Genomic DNA, 24411 nt, shown 5'->3' with positions numbered 1-24411 from the left:
AATACAAAGACACTGTCTATATTTACACAACTCTTTGCTACCTCTCATGTATTTTGGGTCACCAGTCAGAACTGAGCAGCCTCTCTGGCTTTAGACCTCTCTAGGTCTAAAATACACTGATTTCACACTAGAAGGTTTTCACTGCTAGTTGTTATAAGCTCTTCACATGTTAACTCACTTGCACACACAGCTGCCATCACCAAGTGCCCACTCTGTGCCCAGGCACAGTTCTAGGCACTGTGGACAGGAGGGCGAGGGAAACCAACACTGCTGCTCCCACGGGCTTAGCTGGGAGTTGAGCTGGAGGACCTGAGAAGCCAAACTCTGGGGAGGAAAAGAAGAGAGGCCCCCCTTGGGGATCCTGAGCCCCACGTCTTCCTTGCAGCACAGCTAGAAAATGCCGTCAAGGGTCAGAAAGACTAAACATGACCCAGAGCTGGACCCCAGGAGCAATGAACCCTCAGAGACAGCCTCTTGCCAAAGCCTTGCCGGGCTGAGCCCAACACTGACTCAGAAGCCCAACTTGCTTCTCCTGGAGAGGGAACCCCCAGGACTCTGCCAGACACTACACTGAAACAGCTCATTTGGGAATTGTGTCCACATGAAGGATGTTGTGTTGAGAAATGTGAAATCACAGACCTTCAACTGGGCTGTCTGCATTCAACCTGCGCCACTATTGTTCAGGGCAGATTTTCAGGCACATCTTAATCACCCATGTGATTCAAATTCTGTTCCATCTTTCAGCTGGTCTCATTATCTGAACAATTCTACTCTTTGCCTGTAACTTTGTCTTGGTCCAACTCCAAACCCATGAATATATTTCAGGGCCCCAACAGAGCTCCTCAAAGACCTGCACCATTGTTCTGTAACTGCCACTAACTTGGCCTCTGAAGTGTCACTGCATTTGGGATCAGGGGTTTACCTGCGTCCTGAGGCTGGGCTGCAACCCACCCAGGGATTGGTGAGAGGAGGGAGGTGGGGCGAGAAGCAGCAACTCTGTCCATGGAGACCCTCTGGTGTCTATCAGCTTGGGCCTTATGCTGCAAATACTCCTCTATTTTATCTTCAACATGCAGACCCAGCCCTTCATGAGAGGTTTTGATCACCCTCCTCATCCTCCATACCAGGCAAGTCAGAGTTCTTAGATACAATTGGAAAAGGAAAAGAAAGTGAAGTTGCTCACTCCTGTCCAACTCTTTGCGACCCCATGGACTGTAGCCTGCCAGGCTCCTGCACCCATGGAATTTTCCAGGCTAGAGTATTGGAATGGGTTGCCATTTCCTTCTCTTGGGGATCTTCCCAGCCCAGGGATCAAACCCAGGTCTCCCACATTGCAGGCAGACTCTTTACCGTCTGAGCCACCAGGGAAACCAGATACAACTGGAGGTAGGTTAGAAAGCAGGGAGGGGGACCAGCAGAGGGAATTTTATCTGGTTTGTGCTCCTGGCTGGCTTCTAAATGGTCTTGTTTTGAATGTGTTTTTAAGCAGGGACCTAGAAGGCAGGCATCTGATTTTATATCTCTTACTAGTGATGACCCCAGAGCTTTCCCAGAGAGCACTTAAGCCAGCTCTTGCTACCTGGAGAAACAGGGTTTGCGAACCAGTTCTCAGAGGACTTGCCACAACCGTTTATAAAATGATAGTCTGCTCTTGGTGGCTGGGAAGATCCCTTGGAGGGCATGTACACCCGCTTCAGTATTCTTGCCCAGAAAATTCCATGGACAGAGGAGCCTGGTGGGCTACAGTCCATGGGGTCACAAAGAGCTGGGCATGGCTGAGAGACACCCACACTGTTCTTGGTGATTGGAGAGTGACGCAAGAGGTTTGCAGTTCAACTTGGGATAAGGTGGGACCTGCCCACCAAGCAGGGGGAACTGGATCACAGTGACGGGTAGGTTTCAGTAAGTGAGGGATCCAGGTGCAGGGCTGCCAGCTGGTGAGCTGGTGGGCCCCCCAACCTGGATCCACCCCAGCCACTCAGGGCTACACTGTTCTGCATCCCTGAGTGAGATCCAGCAACCCACGCTGCCCAACTAAATGCTATCCATCTGACACATGAATCACCTGCAAAGCAGCTTTCACCAAATGAAAGTGGCTAGTCATCCAATAAACAGAGCCAGGAGCAAAGCAAAGCAACTTGTCTTTATAAAACTTTAAGTCAACCCTTGTCAATCCGATCTCCTTCCTGGCCTTTGTCATTTTGATCAGTTAAGTTAAGTGTTAGTCGCTCAGTCATGTCTGCCTCTTTGTGACCCCCTGGATTGCAGCACTCCAGGCTCCCTGTCCTTCACTATCTCCAGCAGTTTGCTCAAATTCATGTCCATTGAGTCGATGATGCCATCCATCTCATCCTCTGTCGCCCCCTTCTCCTCCTGCCTTAAATCTTTCCCAGCATCAGGGTCTTTTCTGATGGGTTGGCTCTCCTGAAAGCTTTCTTTCATTTCTATCACTGGAAGATATAGTGAGAAGGTAGCCATCTACCTGCCATAAAGAGGGCCCGCATAAGAACTCAACCACGCTGGCACCCTGATTTCTGACTTCAGACCTCTAAAACCATGAGAAATACATTTCTGTTAAACCACCCAATCTCTGGTTTTTTATCATAGTGGCCCCAGCTACCAATTATTGCTGCTTTTCTTCCTTGTGCCCCAGACAATGAGCTTCATGAGAGCAGTCTTTCATGAATGGTGCTGTTCAGTAACCACAGGACTTTGGCCTTCACAAGTAGGAGAAAAAACCAAGTAAATCTGTGAAATTATAAACAGGTTTGCATCCTGGTTCGGTCCTAGAGCTTTGGCTCTCAGCTTGGCTGCACAAGGGTCACCCTGGGGTCCTGCAAACTCCTGATGTCCTGGCTACACCTGGAGCAATTAGATAAGCTTCCAGGGATGAGGACCAGCATGCTAGCATTCAAAGCCCCCTGGGTGTCTGATGTACAGTCAGATGTCCAGCCCCCTAAAGCCAAGTGGGTGTAGTACTGAGGTCCTAAGTGCTAAGATGCTAAGTCCTTCCTCTGTTGTGGAGCTGAGCTGTATGGTATCTGGGGAGGAGGGTCGAGGGGCACAGAAGGCAGTGTACTGTTTCAACAAACCAAAACAAAACAGACAGCATCAAACTCATAAGAGCACTTTTTATTTGAGGCAAAGAAAAGTCTAGCTGAAAGGATTACAGTTCCAAGCAATCAAAACCCCACTGTTAGAGGCACTATTTTGATTTTGTAAATTCAACTTAGAAAAGAGTATTTGGGTTGCATGTTCCCCAGTTCCCCAGACTAGAAGGTCAAAGGAAAACTGAAGAGACTTCTACTAATCTACTGATTCTGCTTTTTGGACCCGACACCAAGCTGGCCAAGCCCTCGCTGGTTTGTCTAGAAGTCGCTGACCCACCACTGAGGGACACGGGCCAAATTACGCTACACACAAGAAAAGTGAGGTGGGAGACGGCAGGTCACCCGGGCAAGGGCAGGCACCCGCAGCTTCAAAACTCCTCGTGAAAGGGGTAATCCCTGTGGGAGGCACAGCTGTCGGGAGGAAATAGGAACACATTAGCCTTTCCTGGATGAGACTGCCACCGTAATCAATTTCAAATAGACAGAAGTGATGTCTTGAGTATTGTACATTAACGCATATACATGGAATCTAGAAAAACGGTACTGATGAACCTGGTAGAGAATGGACTTGTGGGTACAGCGAAGGAAAGTGAGGGTGGAATGAACGGAGAAAGTAGCAATGACATATATATACTATCATGTGCAAAACAAACAGTCAGTGGGAAGTTGCTAAATAACACAGGGAGCCCAGCGCGGTGCTCTGTGACAACCTGGAGGGGTGGGGTTGGGGGAGGGCAGGGAGCCTCAAGGGAAGGGATATATATAGACACAAAATTATGACTGATTCTCATTGGCGTACAGCAGAAACCAACACAAAATTGTAAAACGATTTTCTACCCATTAAAAAAAAAAAAAAGCAGACTCACAGATACACAGAACACACACATGACCCAACAAGTGCTTGGCACACATGGGACAAGAGGCCACTGTCAGCTCCAGAAGCCTCCAGGGACCAGTGGGAGCGGAAATGAACTGAAGATTTGCTACAGGAAACACAGGGAGAGGGGACAGGCTGGACGTTGAGCTGGGGGTGGAAAGATACAGGAGCTGTTTGCCAAGGTTCACAGTCCTAGGGCCTGTGTTGGAGGTATATAGTGTTGCAAAGCCTGGCTGGGAAGAGTGTGAAAGGCCTCAGGGTGAACCCTGCTTGGGGCAGACAACTCTTTCCTAATCCATTACACATCAGTGGCCTGCAGCAGCTGCCCTACCATACGCTGTGTCAGCAGCTGGAAGGGGAAAGGAAACTGAATGAATGACGAGCGGTTCTCAAAGGAGAACAAGGATGGAACTTGCTGACTGATTCACTTCTCTCGTCTCTCTCCTTTGCCCACTAGATCAAACAAGATTTTAATGTCTAAAGGGTCAGTGCCATTAACACATACAGTTACTGTATGTACTCAGAGAGGGCCAGTGGTCAACTCTGCCTGTGGCCACAGCGTGGCAGCCACACACTCACAGGCGAGAGTTGTTAATCAAGCAAACCTGGGGACACTTGCTGGAGGAGTGGGGGAACCACCAGGGGTGCCAGCTAGGGGCTGGAGAGAGGGCAAGGGCTGGAGAGACAGCTAGCACCCGGGCCGGCCCGAGGGAACGCTCAAACTCCGTGTTGGAAAGTAACTATCAGAGGGGACAGACAAGAACGGTGAGGTCAGACAACACAAACAGTGACAGAGCAGGTTCTCAGTCTCCGTGTAAAATGGGGAGAGTCTTCTTCAAAGCAGGAAATGTGTTTTAAACTTTTCTGAGTTAATGTAGTGGTACGAAAAGGAAAAAAAAAAAAAAGAACTAAACCCTACTTTCCTTTTCATCTCCTTCCAAACTACAAATCAGAGGGAACACAAGGAACCAGCTCACGTCCACTGGAGGGGTCTAGGTGGCTCCACTGTCAGAGCTGGGGTGCTGGTGGGCCCCGAGCACATAGCCTTCCGACCAAAACCCTCTCATGAGTCCTTATGGAAAAAGAGTCATGGGGAAATTCTTCCAGGAAGGTGGGGCAGGAGCCATCTGGAATCATCTGGTTTCATAGGAGCCACTCAATTTTGAAAAGTAAAAGTACAATATACTTAGATGGGTGGGACAGGGTAGGAAGGAGGGGATATATAGAGACATAGCTGATTTACTTCCTTGTACAGCAGAAACTAATGTAATATTATGAAGCAACTATACCCCAGCTTTAAAAAAAAAAAATGAAGCTGTTTGGCCCCCAGGTTACTGTAGGTTAGGCCAACAGTGCACAGGGCAAGGAGAGACTAGGGCAAGGCGCCGGGCATTTCCCTGGAGCGGAGTGCGGTTCAGCTGACATGCTGCAAATGCTCCTTGCTGCACGCGGAGGAGAAGCCCAGGTAACGTGAACAAGCCAGAGCTGCTGCATGAGCAGGACCTGGGTGGTAAGGCCTCCAGCAGTTATTCTTTCATCTGCATCCCTCCAGGGGCTCTCCCGAGACTCACCTCACCAAGGCACAGGCCCTCCAGTCCCTGTTGTAGCTGAGCAAGGTGTTCATATCCTCCTTGTCCAGTTCAAAGTCAAAGACCTGAAAAGAAAACAAAACAGACCACAACTCCTATAAAACTCTGTAAACAGCTACCCAACACAGGTAAGGGCTCCCCTGCTAACTGACTCAGTGGCAAAGAAGCTGCCTGCCCATGCAGGAGACTCAAGTTCGATCCCCAGGTTGGAAAGATCCCCTGGAGAAGGAAATGGCAACCCACTCCAGTATTCTTGTCTGGAGAATCCCACAGACAAAGGAGCCTGGAGGGCTACAGTCCATGAGGTCGCAAAACAGTCGGACATGACTTAGCAACTAAACAACAAAATCCAACACAGAATATGAAAGCATATGATCAGCTCCAGGCAGGACCACTGGTGAGATGTTGCCTGCTATGAGGAGGGGCAGGAAGGTAGACTAAACTCAGAGCAAGTTTATTACATGGCCACTCAGAACATACATGTTTTGTCTGGGTATGATATGAACAATGAAAACAGACCTTTCCCTTCCAGATCCTCCAGGCAAAATGGTACTTCTTTTTCTATTTCAGTTCAGTTGCTCAGTCGTGTCTGACTCTTTGCGACCCCATGAATTGCAGCACGCCAGGCCTCCCTGTCCATCACTAACTTCTGGAGTCTACTCAAACCCATTTCCATCAAGTCGGTGATGCCATCCAACCATCTCATCCTCTGTCGTCCCCTTCCCTCCCAGCATCAGTCTTTTCCAATGAGTCAGCTCTTCACATGAGGTGGCCTAAGTGTTGGAGTTTCAGCTTTAGCATCAGTCCTTCCAATGAACACCCAGGACTGATCTCCTTTAGGATGGACTGGTTGGACCTCCCTGCAGTCCAAGGGACTCCCAGTTTACTTCAAAACCTCTGCCCAGTGTGCTTCCACTGCAGGGGGCGAGGGTTTGATCCCTAGTCAGGAAGCTAAGATCCCACATGCCATGTGGCCTGGAAGCTTAAAAACGAGGGAGGGGGACATACATACACCTATGGCTAATGTGTGGCAGAGACCAACACAGTATTGTAAAGCAAGTATCCTCCAATTGGTCTTTCCCAATGGCTCAGATGGTAGAGAATCTGCTTGCAGTGTGGGAGACCAAGGATCGATCCCTGGGTCGGGAAGATCCCCTGGAGAAGGGCATGGCTACTCACTCCAGTATTCTTGCCTGGAAAATCCTATGGACAGAGGAATGTAGGAGGCTACTGTTGATTGGGTTGCAAAGGGTTGGACATGGCTGAGCAACTAACACATCCTCCAATTAAAAGTAAATAGGTTTGAAAAATAACAAAAGTGGGTCTTTAAAAAAAATTTTAAATGAAAATGTTTCTTTTCCAATGCTTTGAAAAAATAAAAGAGGAAACAAAAAAATCCATCTCTAGCAGGGTATGTGTTTCTCATGCTAACTATTTTACCACTTTATCTATCTCCCCAACCCTGCCCAGGCCCCAGGTGGCTAGCAGCTCGTGTTACAGCCTCAGCCCCCGACCAGTGGAACAGGCGTGATCAGTCGCTCTCCCTGGAAACAGAGCCACAGGAACCAGGGCTTGGGTGATGACCGAGAGCTGCTCGCGTTGGGGAGAGCAGAGTCTCAGGGGCACTGGGACCCTCCTGGTGAGCTCGTCTCCTGGCCCGGCCCCCGACACTGGTGCGGGAGGCAGGCAGGTGGGCAGGAGGGGCTGCAGTGTCAGAAGGCCTCCTCAGCTCTGGCAGGTGCCCAGAGAACCATGCAGGTCACCTCACTGGAGCCCTGCAAGGTCTCTGCAGGCCACGGAGCTGTCAGCACAGCAGTGTTTCCTGAGTGCTTACACAGTACCAGGTACTGTGTGCATCTTACTTCATCTTCATGATAACCCTTGAAATAGGTACAAATTTTACAGACGGGAAAACTGAGCCGTGATGCAAATCTGGGCAGCATCACTCAAGAGCAACATTTCTCGGGCAAATGACAAGTCCTGAGAAATCCCAGCACAGGTGTCTGCATGTACAACGAGGCCCAGGCCCCACCCTGGCACAGCACTTGCCACCCACGAGGAACCAGTGTCCGGCATCTACAGTGGGCTCCCTGTCCGAGAGTAGATGGCGGGGGGCCCACACATGACCATCCAGAGGCCTGGTAAAAAGCTGGCCCCTCCTCCACCAAGGGGACCCCGGGCCAACCAGCCAGGACTTACCTGGAAGTTCTCAGCAATGCGTTCAGGCGTCACCGACTTGGGGATCACGATCAGGTTCCTCTGCATGGGGAATCTGATCAGCACCTGTGCAAAGAGATGCCGAGTGCGTACGTCCATCAGGAGCTCTGCACTTTCCACTCGCCCAATCTGACCCCCACTCCAACCCACACCCAAAGAGAGAAACCCCAGAACTTTGCAGTGAGGAGAGCAGCTCAGGGGTGATGCCTCACACCCTGCAAGGAGGAAGGGAGGTGCTTAGGTCCCAACCCCCAAGCCCAGCTCTCAGCCTCCATGTCTCTCTGTATGTTACTCCCTGTCTAGGAGCTCCTGCTAGCCTCTGGGAGCACACAGCTGAGCCCTTCTGCACGCAGAGATGGGCTTTCCTGAATAGGGGGCGAGTGTGGACCCTCATGGTAGCCTTCAGAGTTAGCAGGGCAGGTCCGATCATCTCCAGCCCCACACGGTCTTCTAAGGGTCCTCTGTACCCTTTCTACCATGCTTCAGGACCCAAGCCATACATCTGCGGAGGGCTGACTGGGCTTGCTCCTCCAGGCTAAAGGGAACCACCACAAATGCAGGAAGTTCTGCTAACAGTCACGAGAGCCTGGAAACGGCCATACCTGGGCTGTTGTTTTATTGTGCTTGTCTGCAATCGCTTTGATCCCGGGGTCCTCCAGTATGGAAGGGTCCTCGGGCTTGGCCCTAGAGATAAGACAGCAAGACAGTCTGCGTGAGTGACCACCGTCACCACTGCTCAAGGCAGCCGTGACCCTAATCATAAGGCCCACCGACCTCAGAGGGCAGCCCGCCAGTCTCCTCCTGACTCAGAGCTCAGTTACAAACTCACAACCCTTTGGAAAAAAAGGAGGCACCCTGCTACTAAAAATGCCAACCAGGAAACCCAACAGGAGGCTCCCAGGAGGTCTGCTGATCACCTCAGAAGCACTCTCTCCTTGATGCTGGATTTTCCTTTATCCGCCATTATCTCTGCCAACAAGTAAGAGAACACGATCCCATGGAGACTCACCAGGGCCTGTCGGGAGAGCCGAGGGGACTATAGGCAGTCACCACAATGCCCTTGGAGTTGCAGTACTGGATTAACTTCTCCTGAGTGAGGTATGGGTGGCACTCGATCTGCGGATACACAGGAGGGTTGATGCTGCCCCTGTGGGCATAGGCCACACCGGAAGTCTTCCTTGGCTAAGACCCCTCCCTCCAGATAGAAAGTTATGGGCAACCCGCGTCCCATCTCCTGGATGGGCGGTGATAATTCTTGCTTCCCAGCTAGTGTTCTTGACATTAAGGGTCCTAGTCTTGTTACCATGGCCATGGGCCTCGAGGTTTTTTTCTGGCTTTGGCCATTTATCAACTGTGACAGGTCTGAGGATGTCGATGTCTGCACACAGCTCGTCTCAAGACTCTGAGTCATCACAAGCCAGGCTCAAAACCCCTTCTCTCCCGCAGGTTTCACTCTCAGATGTGGCACTGTCTTTTCTGAGCCATCAGGACTCTGCCAGCACCCAGAGATCTACCTCCCGGGTGATGCGGATAACAAGGAACTGCTAGCATCAGAGTGTCACAGAACAGTCTCCCATGCACACCAGCTCCCCTGCTGACATTACCTGGTTAACCGCCGGCTTGTATTTTAAGCCAGGTTTGTTTAAGATCTTCTCCACTTGGAGATGGTTGAAGTTGGAGACTCCAATAGCTTTCACCAGCCCTTCGTCCACCAGCTCTTCCATGGCCTAGAAACCAGAGGGTCTGCTTGCTGCTGACGTGTGCCCAGCAGAACAAGGACCAGAAGCACCTTTTGTACCAGCCAGCTTAACAGGTCATGCCCTTATTATTCAGTGCCAGCAAGTCAGATCTTCGGGAAGACAAGAGGCATCGAGACAAAAGCCAGGATGGCTTTAATGAGGCAGGAAGAGCCCCAACAGTGGCAGAGTGACAGTCACGGCAAAAGAAATGGAAGAGCAGGCCATTCACGCCTGGTCCCTTACAAGGAGGCCGCGGAGCCAGCATGAAAGGGGGGCCAAGCCAGGGGCTGCCTTACCGTCCAGGTATCCACGAAATCTTTCTCACTGGGAATCACGTTGCCGTCCTCATCCAATGGGAAGAAGTCTTTCCCAGGCTGCAGTAACAATCAAAACCAATCACAGACCTGCAGAGATCTGCTGGGGCAGACGCATTGTGGAAAGCAAAGTTCTAAAACAATTACTCTAAACTGCAACAGCTGTCTGTTTTCAGAGGATAATCAAGGGCAAATTCGTATCACTGGGTAAAAGAAATAGCAGACAGCTCCTGAAGCCTCCAGACCACTTTTCTATCAGATGGGTGCGCACTGACCATTGTGTGGAGATGGACAATTCTTGGTCAGTGAGATGAAGCCTGCCATGGACAGGGGTGTGTGGATAGCGGGGGACCCAGGGCCCACGTTCTGGCTGGACCCAAGCCTACAAAACCACCACCTCGCTGAGCCTTGCCAGCTTATTGTGAAAAAAAACAAAGGATGCAAGTCAGGCCCAGATACACCACAGTGCAATAAAATAAGAGCTTCAGGGTAAAATCCACATGCTTTCACACTGGTTGATGAAGCAGAAAACTGAGCCTGTGGCTAGAATGGAGGTTAAGGATGGAATAACTCTAGAGTTCTTTTATGTCAAGAAGTAGGTTGCTGAGGTTTATCAAGTTTCCGCAGGATGTCATGTGTACAGAATACTGGAAAACGCGTGCATTAAGTGCAGGGTGCGTGCGTGTGTATACATATGTGCGTGCATGTGTGTATGTGTGTGTCTGTGTGTGTGCGTGTGTGTATGTGAAGGTGCCTGAAGTGGTGGGGAGCGGTGGGAGCTGATGACGCCGCCTAATGGGCAGGAGTGTCACCTCAGCTGTGTTCACTGTCGCAAAAGTTGAAGTTACCCAATTACCAAATAACAAAGAGTGGTGCTCCTCCAACTCTGAAACATGCACGTGAGCCACCCCTGTTTGGGTCAGAGGGCTGGGTGGGGCCCGAAGCGGACTTCTAACAAGCTCCAAGGCGAGGCCACTGCTGCTGGTCCAGGGACTGCACCTTGAGTGCAGCGGCAGGGACACACAGAGGGTCCACCCGCTTGTGACCTGCTAACAGCAGAGGGTGATGCCGCTGGCTACCCCTGAGCCCCTACCTTGAAGCCTGTGGGCCAGTGGATGAGGTATAGGTCCAGGTAGTCCAGCTTCAGGTCGCTGAGCGTCTTCTGGCAGGCACCTTTCACCAGGTCCTTGTCGTGATACGTGCACCACAGCTGAAGCCAGGGAGGGAACATGTCTTAGCCCACAGGCTGGAAGCCAGATGGCTCAGGGACAGGGGACTTGCTTTCTGCACCCTAAAACCCACTGACTTCACCGTGATGCTGTCAACGGTGGGGACAGAGATTCCATTGTACATGTGAATCCTAACTTCCCAAAGGAAGGGAGGATAATCAGGTCAAGGAACCCTTTCAGGAGGACCAAACTGAAGGCACAAAATGGAATGCAGGTTGGCAAGCGAGCCCCAGGCCCTGAACATAGTTCCCACCAGGCTGGTCTTCATGGGGCCAGCCCCACCCTCCTACCCAGTATCTCCTGGGTACCACCAAGAGAGCTCAGTCTGCAGAAGCGAACCAAGTCCTATCCTCAGAGATAACCCTGTGGAAAGGGGGTGCTAACCCATAGCCTTGGCCTCATCAGCAAGGGGCTCTAGCCAACGGGTCCCAGTGGAATGACCATCCAACAGACAGGCGAGCCCTGGAGCCCACATGGCCTTGGGTGTGGCCCTGAGTAAACACATTTGCCCAGGAAGAACCGCCTGCTGGGTGATAACCCTAGCCATGTTCGGAGACCCCAGATTGTGGTCTTGGCCCCTAAACGGATGCTGCCCTGGATAAACATGGAAGAGAACCCTCCCTCGGGCTCCCCTGCAGGGCGGGGTACCTTGCTAACGATGAAGAGGTCCTCACGCTTCACCACCTTCTCCTGCAGCTTTGCCTGGAGGGCCAAACCCACCTCGTTCTCATTCTGGTACACGTGGGCACAGTCAATGTGACGGTACCCAAGGTCAATCGCCACCTTCACAGCCTCCGTCACTTTGCCTGGAGGGGACTGAAAGAAACAGGAAATGGAAGACACGGAGATAAGACCAAAAATGAAACAAAACACAATCTGCACACAAGCCAGGAGGAAGGGAACCCAGGCTCCTCAGCAGCTCTTGTTCCAGGCCACCCGAGGTGAGATGCCACAGTGCTTCACTTTAGGAAAATCTGACCACCCTTTACTAGCAGCACAGATCACCTTAACTAGATGGGCCAAAGCCCCTCACTTCCTGGTTTGTTCAGCATCTGTTGATTTACAAATCACTGTATAAACAATTCACTGTGGTGTTGGAGAAGACTCTTGAGAGTCCCTTGGACTGCAAGGAGATCCAACTAGTCCATCCTAAAGGAAATCAGTCCTGAATGTTCACTGGAAGGACTGATGCTAAAGCTGACGCTCCAATACTCTGGCCACCTGATGCGAAGAACTGACTCATTGGAAAAGATTCTGATGCTGGTAAAGATTGAAGGCAGGAGGAGAAGGGGACGACAAAGGATGAGATGGTTGGATGGCATCACCAACTTGATGGACATGAGTTTAAGCAAGCTCTGGGAGTTGGTGATGGACAGGAAAAGCCTGGCGTGCTGCAGTCCATGGAGTCGCAAAGAGTCGGACATGACTGAGCGACTAAAGTGAACTGTATAAACAAAAGCTCCCACTATCTCAATCTGTTAGGTTCCTAAGACAATGAGGGATACCACTGCTTTCAAACAACTCAAAATACTTCAAAATCACTGTTAAATATTCATTCCAATCACCGTTTGGTTCTCGAGTTTCGTCAGTGAACACCTGTGACTTATTTTCTCCTTTTACAAGTGGATTCTGGTATTGGTCATCACTTGTTTTTATGCAGTTTGGGGAGTATCAAAGTCAAAAACGACTGCTGCAGGTTCAAAGGCCTGTGCCCAAATCTCACTGTGTAGGAATCTGCTTTAAGAGGTGGAAGCGGGAGGTGGCCGCTCAGGGGCATTTAGCGGACAGAAAGGAGTTGACAGGAGGGGGAAACGGGATTCATGGAAGACCACCACGTGGTTTGTGGTCAGAGCTGCATAAAGACTGGACGCTGCCCCTGCTTGGACCATGTGTGCATCTGGGTGAGCAGGAAGGCACAGAACCACCCCGCCATCCAGCACCCAGCCTGACTGCACACCCCATCTGCACAACACTCCTGTTTGGACCAGAGAGGTGGAAAACAAACACATGTGCGTCGGGCTGTTGGGTGAATAGGGCGCATTCCTCCAGAGAGCTGGGGTAGAAAAGAATGAGCAGGGAAACTCCCCTGGGGCCATGAGCAGCTGCAGACATCTGCTGTTTTGATACCAGCTGTTGCGAAGAGAGGAAGGCGGAGGAACGCAGGACCGGGCTGTGAGCTTGCCCAGCTCTCTCGCCACCACGGGGGGGGGGGCAGGGTGGGCAGACGGGCGATGCTGACCTCAGGTGTGACATCAGACATCTTCAGATGACCTGGCCATCACCTAGGTCCCCGAAGGACCCAAGCTGTACCTGCAGTCTTCCCCACCCTTCACGGTGAGAACCTCAGCATAGCCAGAAATGCCACAGTGTCCCTGGGGCCCCCTGCCGCAGGGTACACCCCTTCCCAGGAGAGTGAGCTAGGTGGAATACGGAGGCCCAGGAAGGGGAGTCCAGCATGCCATCAACTTTCTTCAGGCTTGAAGGTACCCTGGCTGGACCTCCTCTGTGGGGCCCTGTACTGTGCTGGCCTAGCAGCTCACCGGCCCCAACCCTGAGCAGAGGGCAGGCACCTTTCCGAGGTCTGGCCACACATTGCATCTGCCACAGCGACTGGTACAGGGCCCGAGATGTAATCCCAGGCAGGCCCACAAGATTCCACATTTGGACTTCAGCTGGCACTCTCAGGACATGGTTTCATTCTGGCAACTCTGCGCGGGGAGCACGTGTGCCAGGAGGTGCTAGACAGAAGTGGGCTTTGAGGGGCAGATGGAGAGTGGAGGAGAGACAGCTCCTGGTCACATGCTTCATAGCCCTGGATCTGGTACTCCTGACAGGCTCTAAGTCGGTGACTCCACACCCCCAACACATTTTCTTTCCTGCTTAAGATTAAATTGGTTATTTGGTTCCTTCGGACCAAAAGAGTGCTGAGTAGGCAATCAAGGCTGCTGAACAACTGACCTAAAACTGGGGGAAAAAAAAGTTATGATGCTTGTATAGAGGAGCCAAGGACAGAAATGACCTACAAGAGGTTACCAAGAAGCTGTGGCTCCCTGACCCTTGCCCGGACAGAGAAGATTGATTGCTGAGAAGCTGAGTCCAAACTGCTTTCAAAGGACAATGAGGAGCAGAAGCAAGGACTGTTGGGCATTTACAATTAAATACGTACAAGCTGCGGCAATCCATAAGAGGACTCCAGCAAACGGATACTACACGCTGGCTTCCCCTTTCCAGAGACACCTTTGAAGTAATGGGAGGGAAGGCTGTCTGGGGCCACCAGCCCTGTGTGCAGTAGGGACAATGGCTCTCACCGGGGCTGGGCGGGCCAGGGCCAGCTCAGGGACAGTTATGCTGTTACTAGAAGACTTGTGCCAGAGCAGGTCCTGTCATAAATGGAACCTGACTCACGTGGTGTGCAGCGCACAATGGCTTGGAGAGAAAATAACAACAGCTCCCACTTATTATGGATCAGTCTTCACTAGTTTTAAGTGTATCATTGAATTGCATCTCCACCACAACCCTGGTTATCCGTGATCTCTGGATTAGGGAATGAAGGTGCGGAGTTTAGGAAACTGGCCCCGTGATCGAGCAGGGAGAAAGAGATGTCGGGGTTTGAACCCTAGCACCAGGACCTGAGGGCTAGCCTTGGCTCAGAGGTCTGTCCTTGGAGGAAGGGAGACACTGGTCAGGGAGAGGACAAGTCACCTGGGCTTGGTAAACCATCCTCTGGGATGAAAATGTACTGGAATCCACAAACTACATTCAGTAGTAATTACCCAGAACCCTCCCCCGAAGGAGACTAAACTAACTTTCCTCATCACTAATGAAGCAGCCACTTTAAGATCTGGTGGGGGATAAAAAAAAAAAAAAAAGGCTCATACAAATCATATAGGCGAAATCATGTTTGAAATGCACTTCTGCCACTAATCTGCCCTGTGACTTGGGCACATGTGCCCATGCCCATCCCCTTAGGGCTTAGAGCTCTGAGCTTGAGCAGCAACTGGACAATGTTCTAGCTGATGGTACCAAGTGACATCACTGACACGTCTCTACCCCTGAGACCCCCCCCCGCCCCGCAACCCCCATCAGTTCCACAAACTGGGCCTATTTCCTTTTCACGTAACACTCCAGGCCAGGCAGTCCCAACTCGAATAATTACTGTCCGTGCCCCTCTCTCTCCTCTCCTCTTAAAACCCAATCATTGGAGCTCGTGCTGCTAGTTACCTTAATATCCCTCCCTCTATTCCCTCTGCAAGTCAGAAGCAAGCAAACAAACAAACAACAAAATACCACAGCTCCCAACTTGGAGAAGGGAATGGCAGTCCATTCCCGTATTCTTGCCTGGAGAATTCCGTGGACAAAGGAACCTGGCAGGCTACGAAGTCCATGGGGTCACAAAGAGTCAGACACAACTTAGCAACACACAGCTCCAAACAACAAAGGTTATAAAACAGAGTCATTGGTTAAAAAACAAACAAACAAAACAGTACCTCAGAGACTGAATCCTTTGTAGTTTTAACATGCAGATGTCTGGGAAGAGGACTATGTTCTGACTTTTTAAAAATATTTTCTTCAGTTAGCAGGTATCACTTTTGTAATGAAGAAGGGGGATAGGAATAAAGGAAACTTCACTTTGAGGGGAAAAAAACCTGGGTGAGAAGTTTAACAGTGTGCCAGTGATAAACTTGGAGCAAAAATAGGTAACCATAACTTTTTATGTAAACTTTGATAAAGAAACAGGGCGTCAACCTCTAAGGCCTTGAAAAGCAACACTTTTGAGAAAAGTTTTCACTGAAAAGCATTGTTTAACCTCTTCTTGTTAAACCAGCTTCACTTCTGAGAAGTTCAACCTACATTTAAAAAAAAAACTAACCTTACTTTTTAATTATCAGTTTTGTTTAAAATACTAGTGATGTCATGATATAATTTTCTGCCTCTCATTGTAGATAAAGCATTTCAACTACACGTATGCTAAACAGACATTTGTGACCTAATTTCTCAAAATGTATTCCAACTTCCAGTTAATTTATTTAGAACCTTCTGGAAGAGAAGCTGGCAAATTTTTTCTGTTAAATGGCCAGGCAGGAAATATTTTAGGCCTTGTGGGCCAAACAGTCTCATCACACCTGCTCAACTCTGCTGCTGCAAAAGCAATATGTAAAGGAGTGAGATGTGTTCTAATAAAATTTTGCTCATAAAAATGGGCTGCGGTTTACTAACCTTTGGGGGTTGCTGGAAAAGCACGCAAAGAAAGGGGCATTCGGCAACAGTCCTAGTCTTGATTTGCCTATTTACAAATAACATTCTCATTTGCAATTCAGCACATTAATAACCAAAAGGTGAGACTTCCTTGAGATTCAGTGGTTAAGACTCTGCCCTTCCAATAAAGGGGCACTGGTTCGATCCCTGGTCAGGGAACTAAGACCCCACATATCATGTGATACAGCCCAAAAGCAGACAAATAGAAACCCTCCCAAAACAAAACAAAACAAAGGTATCCTGATATTGAACATAAAGATATTCTGGAGACTGAAAGGGTTTATATCCTGCTCCTGTTTGTTCAATGGACAATAAGGTCCAGGGAAACCTGAGCAAGCTAGGCCAGCTTGCCTGCCCTATGCTTACACATGATGCCCATATCCAGCGATTTTGTACCAGGAAGTCTTCAAGTCTGCCACACTCATAAGACTCCAATAGAATACGCATCTGGGAGAATCCAGAGAATGACAAAGTCTTTCACCTCAACAGAGGTGTTTTTATTGCTTGGTGCAGATAAGCCAACCTCATTTGGCTCATGTTCAATTACGTCCAAATCTACAGTTTAATAATGTAAACCACAATTTCATGTGATAAAGAGCAGACTGCTGAAGAAGTATCTTTTTCGTTGCCTTATCACATGAACACAGTCCATTTGGGCTTTTTTTTTTTTTTTTAACACCAAAGCTAACAACCAGGTCTGGCCACAAACACAAACCAATAAGAAAACTGAGATTAACTTTCTCTCATTCAGTGTGAATCCAGCTGTCCTAAATTACACCACTGTCTCCACTTGGTTGTAATGGGGGTGGCCCAGGGCTGGCCCTGCACAGGCAGGACTTATTTAAGTATCTTTGCTCTTGAACAGCTGCAGGTTGAGGCCTACAGGGAGATGAAGCAGGTGAACAGAAAGACAAGCTACTGGTTTAGCTCTGACTCTTCTAGCTCGGGATCCCAGACCATCAACAGCTTGGCCCGAGTTCTTTCTCAGCATTTTCTCCTAAAGAAGTGTTAATCAACCTCAAAGAGGCAAAAACTGGTTTGTTGAGGGCAAAAACAGAAACACTTAGCTTATAAAATGTTCTGTGGCCTGTCAAAGGACACACACAGATGTACCGTCTCTCTGTGATGTTGAAGTTTCATTGGGTGGGAGACACTTAGGGGGAAATGTCTCAAAGGCTCGTGGGTGTGGGCAGAAGACGATGGAAAAGCAGCGGAGAAAACTGTCCTCCACTTCTAGGCTTGGGGTATGTAGGTAAGTTACAATGGCCATTTATACATCAATAAGCTTCCAGCTAGTTCCACACATTTATCAGCAACAGGACACTGGTCAGCATCAGAAGTAATCTGTTTTAGCCGCTTCCTGGGAATACAATGCCCGTGGCTTATTTACTGTCCACTGGGGAAGGCAAGCCTGCCAAGGGGAAACGGCCTCTAAGCCACATGGGCTTGGAGGCAGAGGTGTTCTCCCAGTGGACTGAAAGCTTCACCTCCAAGGAGAGGAAGGGGAGTCTGAGGACCTTCAAAGTAACTGACTGGAGACTCCCAGAGCCCTGCCAAAGGTCCGAAGGATACAACACAGCCACCATGATACGGAAGATCCGTGGGAACCAGGAACTGCCCCCACTCCCGGGGCCTCCCCCAGTTCTCACAAAGATAAGCAAATGGTATTTGGGTCACCCCATTTTTGTCCAGCATCTGTGAAAATATATATTTTGCACATACAGGGGAAAGGTATCAAACACTATTCATATACTGCTCCTTATAAAGAAAGAAATCTCCTCCAAGCCCATACTTAAACCATTTATCTCCCTGTCACCTCCCCTACCGTGCCTCTATATGGTTCCAAACAACTTCAACTCCTCACCCACTCCCTCAAATCTGAAATTATCTTACTCCTTCATATTAATTCAACATGTTATCCTTAGGATACCTACCATTTACCAGGCTCTGTGAGCAATTCTGTAAATAGTTTGTGACCCTAGTCTGACGCTACCCTTACACTCAACGAACTTATTGGAGTGAATGATCTAAACGTACCGATTTATAGAGCTATCTTAACTAAATTTACATTAGGGTAGGTTTTAAGAGCTCAAGCAAATGATAAAGCCCTAGTTTTAAATCAACTTTTACTCCTTATTTACCCCCAGAGTACTGATTTTGAAACAATGGACCTAAGGTCCCAGTTTTTGAAACAACAAACTTATAAGGCTCAGAGAGGTGGTGGTTTTGTTCCAGTGACACGTCTGTCTGTGTGCTGCCTCAGAAATTGTAATTTGCCACTGCCAAGAAAGTGTCTGTTCACATGCATTCCAAGAGAATAACCTGCGACAGACTGAATTTTACTTGGTACAATGGCCATAATTCAGTTACACCCTTAGAGCCACCATTGGACTTTTGGAAGGAAACACAAGGCACATATAACTCTGATTCCTTTGTCCAAGAAATACTTTTCCTGGGAGGCAACTCCACGACAGTGAACGTTTACAAGATTTCAGCTGCTGATTTTAGGGTAGAGATAAATACCATCTTCTGTCTCTTTCAGACCATTTCAAGGTGCCCTTAATCTCTACAGTCTTTTCTTTGTCAGTGTGCAAATGGCTAATGCCCAGTCCTATATTTAAAATCCTGGAACACCTGAGTCATAGCCGTGGAATGTAATGTACAAAATACCCCAAGCTAACTTACAAGCGGTTTAAATTTTGGGGGTTTTGCTTCGGCGGCGCCCGTAACATCATTCGGCGCCCCACAACTGTCAGATACTCAAGACTACCATTTTTACTCCTAACCTTTTCCTGGGGACGCTGTGAAGAGGTTCCAGCGGTGCCGAGGTTTCAGGAGGCAGTTTTAACTACTGATGCCAGCCCGCAGTTTTGCATGGGCGGGAACCTCCCCTCACCACCCGCACCCCCGCAGATTCCTTCGTCCAGCACAGGACACTCCGAGGGGCACGCCGGTCTCCGGGAGTTCAGGAACCAGGGCGTTTGGAGACAGTGTAAATAGAAAGGTCCTGGGCACACTCGTGCAGCCTAATGCAATTACCTGCAGACTCCAGGCTTACCTTGGGATGCTTATTCCTGAGGGAGCAAAGCCGGAAACGGTTAAGGATCAACTATTTCGAAGAAAGACAAACGGCGCGGGCGCCCGCAGGTGAGGTTAGGCAGGAAGGCCGGCGCCCCACGCCTCTCGCCTTTTTGCTCCATCTCCGGGAACGCCCCTCCCCGACCTTCATCCACCAAGCCACAGCGACGGACGTGGGAAAATTTCCCTTCGATCTGCGCCCCCTAGTTGCCTTTCCAGCTGAGATTAGATTCCAACGGATCGCAGGCACCAGGAGTTATGGGGTCGGCCACCCGCGAGCCGTTCTCAAACACCCCTTTCCCACCCCACCGTAAGTCCCCCGGCCGGATACCGAGGCGAGCGCCCCGCCCGCCTCAGCGCCCAGGCTCCCGAACCTGCCGGGACCGGACCTGCCGGAGCATGGCTCCCTCGAGGCCTGGCGTCCGCCGCGGGGGCCGCTGCTCAGGGTCACTCTCGGTCCCTTACCCCCAGGCCGCGCTGAGCACTTAAGCGAGCCCCGGAGCACGCTCGCTAGGGTACCTACCTTCCAGGTGCCCAGCCCCAAGATGGGCATCTTGGCACCGGTGTAGAGCACGATGTGGTTGGCCATAACTGCTTGAGCTCCGCTGACCAGGATCAGAGAACCGTGCCGAGGAGGCTCAGCGCGGTTCTTTAAATAGCGGATGAGGCAGGGCGAAGGGGCGGGTATAATGGGAGTCTGGCTCGGCAAGCGCAGCTTCTGATTGGCCGCCCCGACAATCAGGATGCCGCACGTCTGGTAGCCCGGGGGGCTCTGCGAGGAAGCGCCTCCAGCTAGGTCCTAGCGGCTCCGGATTCCTTTTGAGCCGGCGGTTTACCCACGCCCCCACGCCCCGCAGCGAGCTCCGCCAGTAGCTGTGGCGCGTGGAAACGCGAATGTTTTAGCAAAAGTAACAGAATTCCCATAAATAATAGCCTGGGAAGGAGTTTTGGTTTCTCTCTCTTTTTTTTGAGAGCGCAGAAGGATAAGTTTATTGTTCAAGCCCAGTTGCATGGTTTTTTGGGAATTTGACCAAAGCCAGGGCTTTAATTTGTAGGAACACACTGATGAGATGGTTGGCTGGCATCACCGACTCAATGGACATGAGTTTGAGTAAACTCCAGGAGTTGGCGATGGACAGGGAGGCCTGGCGTGCTGCAGTCCATGGGTCGCCAAGAGTCAGACATGACTGAGCGACTGAACTGAACTGACTACTACAGCTGGAGTTTAGCGCCCTTTGCTTTTAGTAAGGTGCACGCCAGAGAAATGGTTGGCAATCTTGTTGCTAAACATCAGCTTGAGATTTAGGTTTGTCTAGCCTGTAGAAGGAGGTGGCAACCCACTCCGGTGTTCTTGCCTGGAGAATCCCAGGGACGGGAGAGCCTGGTGGGCTGCCGTCTATGGGGTCACACAGAGTAGGACACGACTGAAGTGACTTAGCAGCAGCAGCAGCCTGTATGTAGCCTCCTAGGGCTATCTTCACACTCTGCCATAGATGTAAGCTGTTTGTACACACTGAATGTGATTCAGCAACCCTTTCTCCTAAAGCCAGCCTCTCTTGAGGATAGGAACCCTGATGAGCTTAATCCAAAACACTCAGAGGACACTGAGTCTTTAGAAAGTAAGGCTCTATGGAAGCAGCACATTTCATACACAGTAACTTAGCAAAGCTTTCTAGATGAATAAGACAGAAACCCACAAAAGAAAAGATAACTTTAATATTGTAGCTTCAAGTATGCCAAATTAGGAGGAGTTAGATGAATTTGGCTTCCCAGGTGGCGCTAGTGGTAAAGAACTTGCCTGCTATGCAGGAAACAAAAAAGATGTAGGTTCAGTCCCTGGGTGGGGAAGATCCCTTGGAGGAGGTCATGGCAACCCACTCCAGTATTCTTGCCTGGAGAATCCCATGGACAGAGGAGCCTAGTAGACTATATAGTCCATAGGGTCGCAAAGAGTCGGACATGACTGAAGGGACTTAGCAGCAGCCGCTGCAGTAGCAGGTAATGAGTTAATCAGTCCTAGTTGGAAGTCCTAACACATTCTTTCCCAGGATAACCAAAGGAAAGTTGCTAGAAGAGCTTTGTGGATAATTTTGGTTTCTTTTGAACAACCCCTTTCCATGATACTGTACTCTACCTCAACCTTGCTCTTTCTGCTCTATCTCCCTATAATATTTCCCCTAATTATGTGAGATTGGGAACTACATTTGCCTGGGGATGACTCAGAACCCAGACCTCTCTGAATTCCATTCTGGTGATTTTCCTTTCAGTGCCTTTTAAAAAGTGCCCTCCCCTCAGGAAAAAATGTGTACAAAACAGACTGGGCTAGAGATTTTTCCATTTGACTTTTACAGAAACTGTTGTGGGTAGGCAAATTCTGATACTATTTGTCCCCCAATAATAGCAATTTCATTTGAGCCCTACAGCTAGGAACCTGGTTTGTGATAAAATAGCAGTAGTCATACCAGTCTTCATGCATAAATCTGTGGCCATAGAGGTTGCTGTCCTAAGGGCTAGTCTCATAGAGAAATTATACACCTGGAGTGAGCAGGTTGGTATACACAGCAGGGTCATCTGCTAGGGACATACATTCAATATGAATGGCTTGCTGTGGTTTCTTTGATGACTGAGTTTAACAGTTGACTGTGTGAGGGCATAACTGGCTGAAAGTGGAGTATTCTGACCGGGCTAGCAAATGTACAAAGTCAGACCTGGGATCTTCTATAGCAACAGCAGTACTATAGTGGGGACATACTGTTGTCACAGTCTCTCTACTGTTCTGTAACTTCTGTAATCTTTGTAAAATGCTGTTGTGCACATATCAAAATTATGCTTTAAAAAAATCGTCAATGGAATTCTTCTAAGAAACCTTCCAGTAATCCCTAGCAAGAGCAATGAGAACTTTAAAGGACTCTAAACCAATAATCCTGTCATAAGAACCAGTAATCTCATTCTGAGGGAATAATCTAGAAGGAAAACACATATACATGCACACAGACACCTTACTATAAGTATAGGGCTGGGACTGGGCAAGTGAGGTACTTAGGTGAAAAGTTGCAGCCTGAATGTGGATACTTCCTTAATTTTTATACCCTTGGCATTTCACTTGAATCACCCTAGTCCACACACACACACATGTATGTTTGAAAAACAGTTCTATACACATCATGGAAAACTATATGTCCAACAATAGCAAGAGACAGGGTGTAGCCATTAAGGGAAGACAGGGGCTTTCCTGGTCGCTCAGTGGTAAAGAATCTACCTTGCAATGCAGGTGACACTGGTTCAGTCCCTGGTCTGGGAAGATTCCACACGCCTTGGAGCGATTAAGCCCTGAGCCCATGTGTGCACCACAGCTACTGAGCCTGTGCTCTGGAGTTGGAGAGCCGCAAATGCTGAGCCTGAGAGCCACAGCTACGGAAGCCCACACACCCAGAGCCTGTGCTCTGCAACAAGAGAAGCCACTGCAATGAGAAGCCCATTCACGGCTGCAATGAGAAGCCCATTCACGGCAGCAAAGAGTAGCCCCTGCTGTCTGCAGCTAGAGAAAGGCCACGTGCAGCAGCGAAGACCCACCACAGCCAAACAATACAATTAATAAATCTTTATTTAAAAAAGAATGAAGACAATCTAGATATAGAGAAAAATATATACGAAATAACCCTAAGGTTACCATAGAAAACGAAGTCATAGGACATGGTTACAAACATGAAAACTATGATGTGATGTATGGATAAAATTAGGAAGAAGCCGAAAGCAAGGGTAATATTGTTTGTCAGATTATTTAATTAATAAACATTTTTTTTTGCAATTAAAAAGACAATTTCCTATTAACTCTCCAATTTTTCTAGGATAAAACTTAAACTCTTTAGCTTGGCAATCAAGGTCCTGTGAAATCTGCTATAACTGTAAATATATGAGAAACTACCAAAGTGTACACTTAAAACGGTGAATGTTATGGCGTGTGAACTATATCTGCGTAAAGCTGTGATCAGCAAGCACACGGAGGTTACATGCTACCCATCCACACAGGTTAGCTAAGGTGAAGGGAGCCAGTAGGCGCAGAGAGTCGGATATGACTGAAGTGACTTAGCAGCAGCAGCAGCAACAGCAGCAGGCTCTAGTCACGCAATCCCTCAAGGACCCAGGCTAGAGCTTCTACCACCTCGTTCACAGATTGCCCCAACCCAAGTCTTCAGGGTTTGCCTCAGGAGAGTCAAAGAGCACCGAACAATCACAAATGAGCGATGAGCTGTTTAGGCCTGGAAGTGGCTCACGTCCCTTCCATCTACAATCTTGGCCAGACCTAGTTGCAAGGTCCCGTCTTCACTGAGATGAGCAAGCGTCATCTTCTCGCGTGCAGAGAGTACAGAATACAGTAGAATACAGTGATAAACAAAGTGTATTCCACGAGGACAAATAACTATTGAACCCATATTATGTCTCAGGCACTGCTTCAGTCACTTTGTGAGTGCATACTTGGGTGTGCTAAGTTGCTTCAGTCGTGTCTGACTCTTTGTGACCCTATGAACTACAGCCCGCCAGGCTCCTCTGTCCATGGGATTCACCAGGCAAGGGACCTAAAATGGGTTGCCATGCCCTCCTCCAGGGGATCTTCCTGACCCAGGGATCATACATTATATGCAGGTGCTGCTGCCGACAGGAATAATATAATAGCTAATTTCTGTGCCCGGCACTATTCTACAAACATTGTATGCATTAAGTCATTTAATCTTTATAACTACTCTTTGCAGTGGGTAGTATGAGTCATCGATTTTACACATGAGGAAACTGAGGCACAGAGAAGGGGGGAAATATTGCTAAGGTCTCATAGCAAGTTGAGGGCTTCACAGGTGGCGATAGTGGTAAAGAATCTGCCTGCCAGAGCAGGAGGCACAAGAGGCAAGGGTCTGATCCCTGGGTCCGGAAGATCCCCTGGAGGAGGAAATGGCAACCCATTCCAATATTCCTGCCTGAAAATTCCCATGGACAGAGGAGCCTGGAG

At 49.3% G+C, this 24411-nt stretch overlaps 1 protein-coding gene across 1 annotated transcript; it reads right to left on the bottom strand.

Annotated features, from left to right (window-relative positions):
* Positions 3315–20015, bottom strand: AKR1B1 (aldo-keto reductase family 1 member B). The gene is given in 10 exon segments (NM_001314287.1): positions 3315–3521; positions 5559–5641; positions 7776–7859; positions 8396–8477; positions 8803–8909; positions 9398–9520; positions 9829–9906; positions 10940–11056; positions 11724–11891; positions 19933–20015. Coding segments are annotated over 10 exon segments (951 nt in total). The 5' UTR covers positions 19999–20015; the 3' UTR covers positions 3315–3478.

This window comes from Capra hircus, chromosome 4 (assembly GCF_001704415.2).
Source record: "Capra hircus breed San Clemente chromosome 4, ASM170441v1, whole genome shotgun sequence".
Classification (NCBI taxonomy): Eukaryota; Metazoa; Chordata; class Mammalia; order Artiodactyla; family Bovidae; genus Capra; species Capra hircus.
The sequence above is the reverse complement of the archived record's forward strand: the minus strand, read 5'-3'. Positions and strand labels throughout refer to the sequence as shown.